This window comes from Mastacembelus armatus, chromosome 7 (assembly GCF_900324485.2).
Source record: "Mastacembelus armatus chromosome 7, fMasArm1.2, whole genome shotgun sequence".
Lineage (NCBI taxonomy): Eukaryota > Metazoa > Chordata > Actinopteri > Synbranchiformes > Mastacembelidae > Mastacembelus > Mastacembelus armatus.
In genome coordinates this window covers 1,034,799-1,049,108 of record NC_046639.1, presented here as the reverse complement: position 1 = coordinate 1,049,108, position 14,310 = coordinate 1,034,799, and the positions used below count along the sequence as shown (strand labels likewise).

General features: G+C 40.6%; 1 protein-coding gene across 2 annotated transcripts; it reads left to right on the top strand.

Annotated features, from left to right (window-relative positions):
- The first annotated feature begins 1,852 nt into the window (after positions 1 to 1,852).
- On the top strand, positions 1,853 to 13,802 carry calcoco1a (calcium binding and coiled-coil domain 1a). Of its 2 annotated transcripts, none has more exons than XM_026331880.1 (15): positions 1,853 to 2,225; positions 3,319 to 3,477; positions 4,075 to 4,177; positions 6,307 to 6,509; positions 6,722 to 6,934; positions 7,219 to 7,367; positions 7,471 to 7,540; positions 7,641 to 7,796; positions 8,064 to 8,318; positions 8,570 to 8,695; positions 8,905 to 9,000; positions 9,777 to 9,864; positions 10,043 to 10,290; positions 10,538 to 10,629; positions 11,321 to 11,435. In XM_026331880.1, the coding sequence occupies exons 2-15, from the start codon at positions 3,346 to 3,348 to the stop codon at positions 11,418 to 11,420; spliced, it is 2,031 nt and encodes a 676-aa protein (XP_026187665.1). In that variant the 5' UTR covers positions 1,853 to 2,225; positions 3,319 to 3,345; the 3' UTR covers positions 11,421 to 11,435. The 2 variants fall into 2 exon arrangements, with proteins under 2 accessions (XP_026187665.1, XP_026187666.1); XM_026331881.1 differs by lacking the exon at positions 11,321 to 11,435 and adding an exon at positions 11,714 to 13,802 and having other exon boundaries at positions 1,857 to 2,225.
- Positions 13,803 to 14,310: the final 508 nt, after the last annotated feature.

The window sequence follows — 14,310 nt, the reverse complement described above, 5'->3', positions numbered from 1 at the left end:
TCACACAACAGCAACACTTCAAAGTCAAGGCTATCTGGGGACTGCTGTAATGTTGAAATAACAGCACCACAAAATGCCAAACAATTAGCACAACAGGTACAAATCCAGGAGGAGTGTATATTTCATAGTAGGTAATTAAAATCCAGATAAAAACAAAGTAATAGCGAGACACATTTTGAATCTTGCGTAAGCTACCCCTGCAACATAAACACAAAATGCAAACGTTTTTAAAATTATTTATTTCTCAAAACCACAGCCTAAAATGCACATATAAACAGTGGCTACTAAACAAGCTAGTCATTGCAGTAGAACCTATTTAATTACCCCACTGCACAGAGAGCCTCCAGTTCCAGCACCACTTTGCTCAGACAGGCTCAGCATACAATTAATCCACTTAAACACAATTTATTGGGTCTCAACATTGACTGTCCATCATGAATTACATGATGCGCCGTTACAATGTCTTCAACAGACTAAATTAGCCAGACTGGACTTACTAATTGAGAAGGGGTAAATTACTGTGTCACTGGATTGACTCATCACTCAGCTCAGATAAATAAGCACACTACAAGCCCTATGAGAATATGGCTTGTAGTGTGCTGCACTAACTATAATGGCTGAAGATTATCATTATTTAATCTGTGGTTGCTGGGGCCTGATAGCCTTGGATCCTAAATATAAACATTAATTTGCTCCTCTAGGTTCTAGGATTTTGCCTTTTTGTGGCTGCAGCCAGCCAACTGCTTCATGCTGAGTGTATTGCAATGGCCATTCATCATCATTTTTAATTAGAATTTACCTATAGTTTCAGACCGAATCCACATTTAATTACAAAGCCTGCATTTAAATGACTTATTTTTTTAATCCCAATTAGGCATTTAAGAACAAGACAAACAATTTAACAAATCACTCCAATATAATTCTGTTCGATGATTTTACAGTGCAATTTTCTTCATCCTTTAGCATTCTCCTCTACCCATTTGGCCATTAACATACTTGCAATCCTAAACTGCTGTTCTGTTGTGATATTTGCAAAACTTTAATTGCGAAATGCTTAATTAATCCAAAATTGACACATCCGACTTCATCTTTATTTTGGATCTCATGCGGCAGACTCTTACGTGCATTACGTTAATACACTAAAACTACTTCATGAAACTGAGAAAGTCTCAAGAGGCTAAAGAGCATTTGAGCATATGTGTTTCTGAGTTTGGTCAGGTATGGTCTGCATGTGACAGCCCTAATGTAAAGAACTAGGTTTTCAAGATGGTACACTGCCATCTACTGTTCAGTGCCGTAACAGCAATATACAAAACGGCATATCATTTGTACCCCCACACAACAAGTCACAATACGATAAGTGAGGCACCTCCTAATCCAATTGCCAAATTGAAACGCGTTCCAAAAAATAGGAATGCATAATAAAACCAACTAAAATCACAATGCAAGCACCTGCTTGAGATTTCTTGCAGCCAATGAGAAGAAAAATTGCAAAGGAAAAATAAATCACAAGTGAACAAAACTGCTTCACTCTGCAGGGAGAGCCGCTTCAACTCTTAAGTGTTTATTATAATAATTATTCTTTTATTATGGGGGTGATTACTGGTGTTAATGGTATAACTAAATATATATGAACTGACACACCAACTATGATTAGAAAGTGTGTCACACAAGCTGCACTGCGCTGCAAGTTAGTTCATGAAACACGTATGTTTTGATATCTGAAGTTCAAGAACGCCACCTAACCGACCACACTGTCGGCTGCCTTCGTTAATCACGTGATTACACGTTATTTTCTTCGTCGCACGCAATTTCCATTGGTCCGTGTTCACAAGTCCCTTGGAGAACCAATGCAACCCTCCTCGGTTTGACATCCGTTGGGAAAAACAACGAAGGCCCAGGACAAGCGTCATCCCCCGTCCAGTGCGGCTTGAGCTGCTCTGCGTTGAGCTTGGGGATTGTAGTTTAAAAATAGGCGTTTCTGTGCTGGTTCCTTGACGTGACGAACACCACTTCCCAAAATTCCCCGGTGCAAGGGAAACTGTCATGCTTATGTTTTGCTTTGGTTTTTTTGTTATTGTTTCAGGTTAGTGGAGCAACAGAGCCAGAGAAGGACCGATCGCTGTATCGTTAAACCTTTTTGTTTTGTCGCGGACTGTGAAACCAGCATCTGATACTGGGGCAGCTCGTTCAGACAGTTTGCAGAAAAGAGAGGGCGATAAAAGGTAAGGGATCCATCACAGACGGTCGTCATAATGTGCGCAGATGTCTTTTGTAGTTAACAAAGCCTGGTATTGTGTCGCCTGATGCGCAGGCGCATCACATTGACTACACAAATAAAGTTATTATTAACTAATATAGGTTCAAGTGTAATGGTTTTGATTACATGATTTTAGAACTGAGCTTATTTCGACGTGCAGGGCACATTGTTTTCTCGACGTGTGCTGCTGTTGGGCCTCAAGCCTAATGCTGTGAAATGTGAAACCTCGGAACGCTGATGTGTATTTTCCCTCACAGTGATAAGGTTTTCGACGGCAACTCTAAAATATTATTTAGATAGGTTTATTGCCTCATACCTCAGTTTAGACCGTTTTACTAAAATAGAAAACAGAGTATATAATTAGGATAATGGTTGCAGAATAGTAAACACATATAAAAGTCATAGTTAATCCATAATTGCATCAAATATATATTATTGTGTTATCATTGTACCATGTTAATCATCACAACACCATAATGCATTTCTTTTGCTCTCAGTTTCAGGTAGCAATTTCTGCCTTAGACTACATCTAATAGTTACAAGCACACAGCCCATTCTGTAGCCACTAACCCACCCACTGCTAAATAAAAATAGTACTGCCTTCTGTAAGTTACACGTGTTTCCAAGTGGTGTGTTTAACTGCACGCAGGAATTCCTTAAAATTCAGCGAAAGCATTTGCCAGCAGATCTCGTGCAGTGTACATGGCAGAGGTCAAAGACATGTTTTGCCTATTTACACGTGAGGGTGCACAGTAGCAAATGATCCTGGCGATGACTGAAATAGCCCTAGTAACAAATATATGTTGCTCCATGCTGTCATTGAGCTTTAGTTCTGGCATCCTTTCCTCCAGTGTGTGTTCAATCGGGATATCTTCTTACAATGAATAAGTACTCACAGGCTGCTGCTGCCTCTCTCATTTGTTCTCCAGCAGTCACCTTTTACCTATTTCATAATTGGATCAACTAACGATGCCCACCTTCTACTTTGAACTTATATAAAGAAAACAAAAAAATACAAACAATAAACTCAAGTTTGAACAATGTGTTTTTTCCTGCAGGTGCAACATAGACTGTTTTGTGTTGCCATGGACATGGCTCAGCGGGTGGAGTTTAGAAACGTGGGCTGCAGTTACTTCCCTCAGAGCAGAGTCGATTGCCACTACACATTGAGCTCACAGCACAACTGGGCCAGCAATGACTGGATAGGGCTCTTCAAGGTATTATTAACCTGATGACTGTCACAAAAATCAAGCGAATAAAGAGTAGATATCTGCTAATGGTCAGTTGATATACAAATGTGTGTAGATTACTGTAATGTCTCAATGTACTCTGAAAGTAAAGCCTAAAACAAGCATTTTGAGATAATAAAAACTCAATCATGCTGTCTTTAAGTTTAAATAAATTTAATTAAAACACTCAACAATTCAGCAGTCTAACAACCTAGTGACATTTGTTGTACAAGTGAAAAAAATATTGTTGGGTGAGATAGCACTGTTGCAGAAGTTTTTGCTTTCACTCTACATCAGGCAAGTCTGGAGACTGTGCTGGTTATTCTATCAACTAAAACCTACCAACCTGTTCTTTTCTTACACAGTGTGGGTCATTATCCTGACTATCCTTTGTTAATTGACTTTTCCTCACCATTATATTAGCAGCAGGTTACCACTTTGTTTGTACCATTTAAGGTAAATCACTGTGCTAGAACCTGTTAAATATCAATTGTAAGATGAAAGAAAAAAAAATATACACACTACACACACACAGTATATTTTTGTTTCCCAAATGCAAAATAATAGTGTAGTTATATTTTTCAGGTGGGATGGTCATCGGTGAAGGACTACCACACATTCGTTTGGGCACAGGCCCCAGCTAACTATCAAGAGGGCACAGATGTCAGCTGCTGTGTGCATTTCCAGGGTACTCATCCTTGTTTCTCAGTTTTGTTTTTCTTTCACAGACAGCCCAAATCTATATAGTATAGTCCTTATATCTGCACATAAAACCTTAAGCAATTAATTGTAATTTATCTGTAAAATTAATTTAAATGTTTTAAAAGGAACTAGCAACAGAAAAAAATAGTCATCTTTGCTTTAAAGAGTATTTCCAGAGATGTAAACTAGAAAATATCCTGGGCACTAGATAAAATATCCCTCTTGGTTCAGTTCAGCACAGACACAGTCTCTGTCATAGTTTGAATATATTTCTTTACTAAGCATAAGTTTGAGTAATGAGAATGACAAAACCAATGGCTCAGAGTCTGCTCTTACCACCACCACTCACTGGCAAATACAGTATTCATTCTGTCCTGCCTGTCGGTAGCAACTGATAAGCCTGATTCAGTGAGGGGCACATGTGCAGCAGGTGTGGCATTGACCCCTGGTAGAGTGATTTATCGCTAACTTAAGCATACGGTCAATGTCATTCTTCACTGGGAGAAGACCAATAGAAAAAAGTCTAAAGAAACCGCTGATGGTTCCTTATCACCAGTGATTTAAAAAGAAGATTGCCTGCACTGTGACCTAAGCTGTTGCTGTAAGTTACAATACAGCTCATAAACTTTGCTGTATGTCATTCTTCCTGTCTGCTTTCCATCTTGACCACTTTATTGCACGTGTGTTGTAAAACAGAAATTCAAAGTAAATCATTCCAAACATGAAGCTATGGCCTGTGTGAGATAAGGATAATATTAAATTAGCTTACTTTATGGGCTGGGTGAAGTCACGGGCTGTGGCTGCCTGCTCTGTGGTAAGAATGGGAAGAAGCAGGACGCCTCACATCATCACTTCCTGCACGTTTTGTTAAGGTTGGATGAAAATGAAACAGAACATTAGAAATGTGGAGACAAGGACACACATCATGTTCAAACTAGCAAACTGGAAGTCATAAAAATACAAAAACTAGTCGAAAAACTGTTTTTATAACTGTAGCTAGGACTTTGGCAGAAAGCATCACTAACAAGGACAACATCAGCCCACCTCTGCACAGACACAGGACGAGCCTGCAAAACCGTTTTATCAGCAAGTCTCCCATCTAACTCGTGTAACATGTAAATAAACCATAGATTAGCTAACGTTGTTTTTAATTAGCCGTTCGTTTTCCTACTAAAACAGCTGAAGGCAGGCTGCTCCTCGTAGGTCCAGTCCCCACATTTCAGTTTACAAAACCTCTGCAGCCCGAATGAAATACTCTTTTTTTTGTTATATTGGTGACTTAGCTAGCTGCGGCCTCATAAAAAGTGCGTGTACCAATAAAACAAAAGCCGCCCCAAGATGTTTGTTTCCTCTGTAAGTTTAGCTAACCTAGCTAGCTAACCACTTTTAAACAAAAGTTAGCTTTACAGTTACTGAACACAGATGAATGAGAATTAAAGTGTTTCTATCTTATCTACGTTAACGCCAGATAAGACAATAAACGTAGCTCAGAAAAATACAGCACTCATATGAGTTCCACGGGTTCTCCTGAATCAAATATCTGGTTCTCCAAAGTACATTGGCTTAACTAACGTCAGCTCCCTGTAGTTCCTTTCCACTGAAAAGTAAGAGTGACTGTAGTAAAACTCACCTGTTTTAAGGTAAGATGGTGTTAGTAGCAGTAAATATCAAAACCTGGATTTATTTGTTTGTTAGTTAAAATTAACGCCGGTTTTAAAAATGAAATCCAAAAATGGCGCGCACTGAAGTGCTGCCGTTGGTGACCGGAAGTTGTAGCAGCCTCCATATAAATCCGTGCACCTGCAAAATCGCCATTTCCTTTGTGATGCCCTTTTATTATCACAGTAATACAGTCATATAAAATAAATGTGTCACAGGCTCGTATTGTATTAATCCCAAATACCATCATTAACATTTATTTATATCATTAAAATTTATAGTGACCTATATATATAATATAGTGAATAGCTCTTCACATTTAGTGGTAGTTAAATTAGGCTACCTTAAGTGCTCCACATAGGCAGGCTAGTTCTAAATGAAACCAGGGCTACACAATTATTACTATGTGTAAATTAAATTTAACAGAATTGTTATCTTGTTTCCATCATTTTTTAGCCTCCTACCTACCCAAGCCCAGCTCGCAAGACTATGAATTTGTATATATTGATGCTAAGGGGGAAGTGTGCTCCCGCAGCTCCAAATTCACTTTCTGTGCCCCGAAGCCACTTGAGGATCTGGTGACCCTCGAGGAGGAGCGCCATGGAGAAGATGAAGGCACAGGCATGCTCCTGGTAGTGCCAAGGGCTGAAATGTTGCAGGTGAGCATAACAAATACAGAATGGATTGGCTAGATAAGGCAGTGAGGAAGGGTGTGTTTTCAGTTTTGCAAAATTAATGAGTGCTAATAAAAAATAAAAAAAAAAACACACACACATCCTGGGAAATCAATGCCGTTGTTTACTGTTCCCACAAAAAGATTAGAGCACAGTGATGTTTCCACATCTTCTCCCTGGTTCCCATCTCTTGTCAGAGTCGACTGCAGGAATGTCTGCGAGAGCGGGCTGAGCTGCTGCAGGTGCAGGAGGTGACAAACAGGAAAAGGGAGAAAGAAAAGCAAGAGTACAAGAGGGCAAGGGAGGCCTGGGACAGACGGCGCAACGAGCTGGAAAGTGATAGTGCCAGGCTGAAGGAAGAGCTGAAACAGAGTCAAGAGAAGATCGAGGAGATGGAGAATCAACAGCAGGTGGTGTACACATCTTGGCAAATGACAAGCAAGATTATTTGAATAAGTCTGATTTGCCTGTTGCCATTTCCTAATGTTTCTCTTTATCCATGCCCTTATTTTCTAAAGAAAAGTACAAGTCTCTGCACATACTATGTTTTTACAGGCTTAATGTAAAATTTTAAATAACAGCAATTTAGGAGAATGTCTGCGTTATTATATTAAATAGCTTATTATTGAGGTTATTCTATGTCACGCTAAATTAAAATTCCCCATAAAAATTCAAAACGCCTCTGGTCTGTTAGGAGGAGCAGTCTTTTAGAAAATCACTAGCCCAGGAGAAAAATGCTTTATTGGATGCAAGGGAGGCAAGTGAAGTGCGAATCAGGGAGCTGGAGGAGGACATCAAAACCCTGACTCAAAGAACTGTGGAAAGGGAGATCGAGTTGGAAAGGTGTGACATTTTCTTTTTCTCTCTCTCTTTAACTCTTCTGCTCTTCTTTATTTTAGACTGGTCTCATGAAAACTTTTGATTGTAACCAAATTTGTGTGTGCAGAATGAAGGAAAGGGCAAAGAGGGCTGGAGCTCAAAGGAAAGAAGAGGAGAGTGAGAGAAGGAGTCTGCAGGTTGCACATTAGTCCATGCTGTGCATCACAACATACTTGTGTTTGTGTTGTTCTTCTCTACATCATGTTACCTTTTCCAATCTTTGTTCATTTTTTTTAGACCAAGCTGGAACAGACAGAGGGTGAACTCAGAAGTCTGTCTAAGGAGTTCCAGGTCCTGAGGAATGCCCTCGCCCAGAGAGACACCAGTGTTCTGCAGCTCCAAAACACCATCACCACCCTCACCCAGAAACTCACCACTGCCCACAGGAAAGAGGTCAGACATTTCTTTGGAAATCAGAGGGGCTGGGATAGAATGAAGGATTGGAGATTAATATTTATTGTTCCTAGTTAAAGTTGGAATAGATAAAGTGGTATGCCAGATGCTTTAAATGTGCAATGTACGGTAATGTTGGTTAGACCCTTTGTATTTTCAGTCAGATTTTTTTAATCCAGCTTTCAAAAAAATATTTGCACCTAACACAAGAATTTATTATATCATTAATTTTATTTATAACATGATTTGTTGTTCATTTATGGCCAGGCGGAGAGTGAGGCAGCACTGAGGGAGCTGCGCAGCCTACGGGAGCGTCTCACCACGAGTGAGAACGCTGCAGAGGGCTTGAAGAGCGATCTAAGTGCCATGGTAGCCCAGAGGGATCACGGGCAGGCCGAACTGCATCAGGCTCGTCTGCAGGCTGCCCAGCTCACCCTTCAGCTTGCAGATTCCAGTCTGGCCCTCAGAGAAGGAAGAGCCAGCTGGGCCCAGGATAGGCTGAATCTACAGCGTGCCTCAGAGGTACCGTGTTGCTGCAGAACACACAATCTGAGCTGAAGAATTTAGGCAGTTTATTATGTGCTGTACTGTGGTAAAGTTAAGTAAGTTTTGAATACATTTTGCCATATGTCCTGGTACTGCTCAGACATCTGAGTCATGTTAAATGGCATGATGTTTCAAAACAGTGTCTGCTTTACTTATTTCTCATGGCATCACATTTTTGCACGAATTCCAATGGCTTCACTGAGCAAATGTTTTCTGCCACCTAACAGAAGGATCACGAGCAGCTGGAGAAACTCAATGCAGAGATGCAGAGGATGGAGGAGAGGCTGCAGGAGGAGAGGATGGAGAGAGTGAAGCTGGAGGTTGAGCTGGGAAGAGAAAAGGATTGTAACCGGGTGAGACACTAAATAATTTTACATCCATTTGGCAGATGCTATTTTCTAAAGTGACTGAGACATGCATTAGCAAGAAGAGGCAGGTGTCATAAAAAATGATGATGGAATTGTGAGCGTTACCTTGTACACTCCCCAGCTGTCATGCAGAAGTATTTGTTAGATGCCTTTCCTAAGCTGTATCCCGTTTTCGTACGACATCTGTCTTGCAGGTTCAGCTGAGTGAAACCCGCAGGGAGCTGCAGGAGTTAAAGGCCAGCCTGAGGGTCGCTCAGAAAGAGAAAGAGCAACTTCTTGCGGAGAAGCAGGTCAGAAACAGCGTGTGACACAGTAGACAGCGCTGGCAGGACGTTTGTCAAATGAAGGAGAAAACTGTAGTGTCTTGAGCCAGTGGAAATATCTATGTTTAATTAAACACAGTGCATGCAGTGATTTTGGGCCCCCTGCATTATCGATTTATAAGGTCTCATGGTAAACAAGTTTTAACATAAAAAGCTCACGACCACAGTGTTTTTCTCATCATCATCTTTAAAATTAGTACAAGTGTATCTATAATTTGTGCTGAAGTTCACATATTCATTTTGGTGTTTCTAAATGCACAGTATTAATGATATATTCATATCTTAAAGCTTACTGATACAACATACATTATACACAAGTATACTGGCACTGTGAATGTCCCAGGAGTTAGGAATCTTATTTCTGTTGTTGTCTTCTTAGTTGTTATTGTGCAATATAAATTGTTTATAGTGCAATATAAATCAGCGGATTTCAGTGCAGTCAGAGCTGTGCTTCCACGGTTGTGCCTGCAGATTTTTTGTTGGCTAACAACTATCACATTTGCCACTACTGCCAGAGGAGATGGTCAATGTTTTTAAAATCAGTGTCCTGCCATATGGGAATATTGCAGCACAGCATAAATCAAACGGATGTTTAAATTTGTATGTACAATTTTTGTGCGTATTTAACTATTTTATGTGGCTGTGGTTTGAGGAAGTCAGAAGCCATGGGGGTGATGTCTGCCAGCGGCATGATGAGAATTCAAGCCTGGCGTGTGATATGATGACTGTATTTTCCACTACAGGAGTTGATGGAGTATATCTGTCAGCTGGAGCAGAAGATGGGAACAGCAGCCAGTGCCAAGTGGAGTGCTGCCCCGACTGCCTCTACAGGTGAATGGAGTCACACATTAATCTACTGTATGCCCTGCAGATGTGAACAATAAAAGTGTTAACTATCATTCAACAGCCACACTAAATATTGTTCAGAATGGCCCATGTCATGGGCGACAGGAACAGTGCTTTGAGAAAAAGTGGCCACTTCTTCTTTGCCAATGTTTCTATCTGGCAGGCCATCCTGACAGTGCGTTATCTGACTCCGAGGATGAGAACCCGGAGGCCTTGCAGCCCCTCCGTCCACAGAGACCTCTTGGACACTACAGCCTGTGTGAACAGGGCCAGCCCGACTCCTTGCTCTTTGCCACCCCTCCTCCCTCCCCCAGGGAGATGGAGAGGAGTGCAGTGGTAATCAACCAGCCAGCACCGCTCTCCTCGCCACACCAGGCAGGAGCTGAAACTCTGCCGCACAGCTCTGATTCGGTGAGACGCGCTATCTCTACCATTCAGCGTCACCACGGTGTAATTATGTGCGACACTGAAAATGAGCTATGTCCTCATGCTGATAGCCATGCACACCAGTTAAACACGGGCAGCGGATCGTTTGATATACACATTATCTCACTGAAGCAATTAGGCCGCTGGTCTCCAAGTTATTAGACTGTAATAGCTGCTCGACAGATATGTGTTAAGTGTCTTTTTGTGTGTGTGTGTGTGTGTGTGTGTTTAGGAGGATGAATCTGATCCACTTCAGTGTGGAAGGCACAGCTCTGGAGACGAAACAGCACTTTTGCTGCCTGAGCACAGAGACATTGTTTTCAGGTACAGTATCCGACCTGTGTGTACCCCCTTAAATACAGACACAGGACAAGTGCTCACATGTTTTTAAAATGCTCTTTACCAGTGTCAAAGTATATTAGGATTTGTAGTAAATTTTACTGACAATGTTGTCAGGTTGAAGTCCTTTAATCAGTGGTAGAAAGTGCAGTTACTGAAGTATGGTATTTGTACACTGTTTTTAGGGTACTGTATAGTACTTTAGGCTTCTACTGCACTACATTTAAGAAGGAAATATGAAATCTTTTTGTCTTACTGTTATAATTAAACTGGGCATTCTGTACTTTTATTTGTGGGGGATTTTTAATGCAGGACTTGTATTAGGGAATTTTTACATTGTTGTATTGGCACATTTACTTTAAGTAAAAGCTCTGATTGCTTTAAACGGCAGAAATAATGTGAATAGAGAAATTTCTTCCTGTCACACTTGCTGGTTTTAAACGCCAGCACTTTGTCATGTTTTATGAGCTCATGCCTTGATTTGTGTGTATATCCTTACTCTGCAAAGTAATTAGTGAATACAGCCGCTAGATAAACGCAGCAGAGGAAAAAAATATCATATTTCTCCCTTAAATGTCGAAACGTAAACGCATAAAGTATCTCAAAAATGAAGACACGAGTTACGTAGTATCTGAGTAAATATACCCCGTTACTTTCCTCCCCTGGTCTCTCACAGAAATGATCTCATGAATTCAAAGCTTGCTAATGCACACAGACACACGCAACCAGTTATTTATGGTGACAAGGTGAGTATGGCTGGAAGATGGAAGTTTTGAATATGTGGTCGTAAAAGAAGTTGAGTCTGGGTGAGGCGGGGGAGACAGTGTGAGACAGTGTCGGGGCGTGGGAGGGGCAAGATGGGAGGACAAGGGGACAGATAAGTTGACAGCAAGCTGTAGCAATGATTTACCTGAAGCGTGTACCGTAGTCACGGGCCAATTTTCAGCATCATTAAAGCCCTCGCTCTCCCACTCACACACTCCTTCAGTCTTACCTCGTGAATGTGTGTGTGTGTTTTTTTTCAAGTTTTTTACACGCGCTCACTCTGCTTTGTGTAATCTTCTTCTAGTGATTTGGCCGACACCTCGCTGTGGTAACCGATGGACATCCAGCCGTGACCATGCGTGGTCAGACAGAGGGGAAGGGGGCCGTCTCGGAGTCGGTTTGGTTCCGCATTACTTCCAGAACAAGCACATATACAGCTCACGCACTACAAAGACAAAATGTTTATATGCAATTTACATAGTATCTGCTGTGGACCTTGATTTTTCTCTTCTAGAGCGTTGTGTTATTGCCCTCACTGTTTGTTGTTAGGAATGACATAATGCTGGTGGTGGCAGGTCAACATCGTGTTTATGACTGACATAAGACTGTTGCATATTTTGAAACGGTGGGCTTTTAGTCATGGGCGCTGGCATTTGAGAGTTTGCAGGCTGTAGCAGAATGATTTCCGTTGAATCATTGCTATGTCGAGAGCTTTACGATGGATGTTATGTCGTTTTTATGACATTTGTGATTAGGAGTCATGACAGGCACTGTAATTATGATGTTTTGTGCAGGCCCAGTTCCACTGAAAATCATGGCAAAACTCTCTTCAGCATTAAATTTTCCACAACAGCTTCGAACACTATTCATGGCAACATAAAGTAATGATAGAGCATCATACTAGAATTATATTGCAGTAATGTAGGGCTATGACATCATATTTCTCCTCCATTTACTCAGAAGTAAGATTTGATATGCACTTTCTTGTACACATTTGAAATTGATAGTTGTCATGCAGTTGCAGTTAAGGAGATTTAGTGACGCGAAGGTTTTCGAAGATGGACAAGCATTTGAAATAAAGAGCTTATTGAACGGATTGTGCTTAGAATCTATTAAGACAGATGCCAGATGCAACTTTCTATTTCAATACCTTCATATCATCATTGTCGTGAGTTTGCTTATAAGCTTTTAAATATAGATGAGCTGCGGTTTTTACTTGTTAGTTAATGATCTTGGATTTTATATTTCATAACTATTGAAAACAAATGCTTACAGTCTAATCATTTGGATATTTAGCATTCATTAACTATCTTTATTACAGTTTATATTGTGCAGGAATCTTGACTCACAGCCCTGCAGTTCTAAATTTGTGCCTAAAATAATGACTTAAGAGTCATCTTTATAGATCCTGCCATCATGACATGCTGTTGGTATTTTCCCCTAGCCCTATGGCAATATACTGCGTAGTAAAAATTGCTGCCTACCTTTTAATCAATACTGTATGCATTTTTCATGATTTTCTATTTATAATTAACTTGAGTTATGTTGCAATGAAACTATATTCAGGTTTAGTTTGAATTAGGTGTTTGGATTTCACACAGCTGCGTGATGTGTGACAATATTCTCCATGGCTCGCTAAGAAAACTTGCTAGACACTTTAATGCTTGATTCTCTCTGCTGTATTTGCACCCAGTTTTTACTATATAAGAGTTTTTAGATGAAAAGTTGATATATGAATACCTAACAATATTTTGGTCGTGTCATTTCATCGTCGTCTTAATCATTACCGTTGTACAGTGTGTTTACAAATATGGTATCGACACTTTCTACGTACAACTGGTTTTTATTTACTGCTTTCAGATACTCACTTTGAGACTATTGGGATTTGACATTTCAGTGGTATTGCAGGGTATTGGTGCTAATGAAAGGGAATGATGTCAGCGCGTTGAGTTTGAGGAAATGTACAATGGATTATTAAAGTAGCCATGAAAAGGAGTAAATGACTGTCCGACCTTTCGTGTACCCCGTGTCACTAGCGTGTCTGGTGTTGTAGTACCTGTCGATTCTTCACACACACAATGTTTTGAGGAGTCTGGTGTTTTTCCCAGAAAATAGCATAGTACATGTATTCTCCACAGTCCTTGTTTGTGGTTGTAATCTGACTTTATGTCTTAGGGAAGGTATTTTTTTCTTGTTCCTCTGAGAGCTCTAGTATGAGTGCTCCTTGTCAGGACACTGTCTCACATTGCAATAAAGCTCCAGTGGTTATGGTTTGTTTTGGAGTTTTGTGTGTGAAGTTTATCCCACATGTACACCACCATGTTCTTTCTTATCAGTCATGTAACAGGCCTTGGGTGGGGTTCTGTATAATAAACTGGTTTATGTATCCATTATTGGGTCTAATGTGTCTTTTTCTGGCCAAGGATTATAGCAATATTTTGATCCACACATGACATTTCGCTGGTAATTAACTATGCCATTTCTTTTCACACAGCTATATATCCTATATTCCCATTTGGCTCACCGACTGTCTCAGATACATTTCTCATTCTGGATTTTCTCTCTGCTAACCTTTGGTCCTAGCACAGTCCCCCCCTCAGGCCTGACCTCTTTATCATTCACCCCTGTGCTTCCCCGCTCCTCTGGTAGTCTCCTGCTTCCTCTTTTTAGCTTTCCCACTGCCCCTCTACCAAACTCCCTCCATCTTAAGTCTGGGGTGACGATAGCTAATTATAAAATCAATGATGCCGGGCTGCCTAGTTTACAGCCCCCTCTAAAACCTTAACTGGGAAATCACTGTGGGATTGATGACTCCCTCACTCTTTATCTCTTTTAATTAGAAATGTAAAAGATATGAAGACCCAGAGGCCAGAACACATCTCCTAGTTTTTATGACCCCAA

Excerpts from the sequence above, each read along its gene's own strand:
- calcoco1a (XM_026331880.1), top strand. The coding sequence starts at position 3,346 with ATGGACATGGCTCAGCGGGTGGAGTTTAGAAACGTGGGCTGCAGTTAC. Across the intron at positions 3,478-4,074 it reads ACTGGATAGGGCTCTTCAAG|GTGGGATGGTCATCGGTGAA; the intron begins GTATTATTAACC and ends TATATTTTTCAG. Across the intron at positions 7,797-8,063 it reads CCACTGCCCACAGGAAAGAG|GCGGAGAGTGAGGCAGCACT; the intron begins GTCAGACATTTC and ends ATTTATGGCCAG.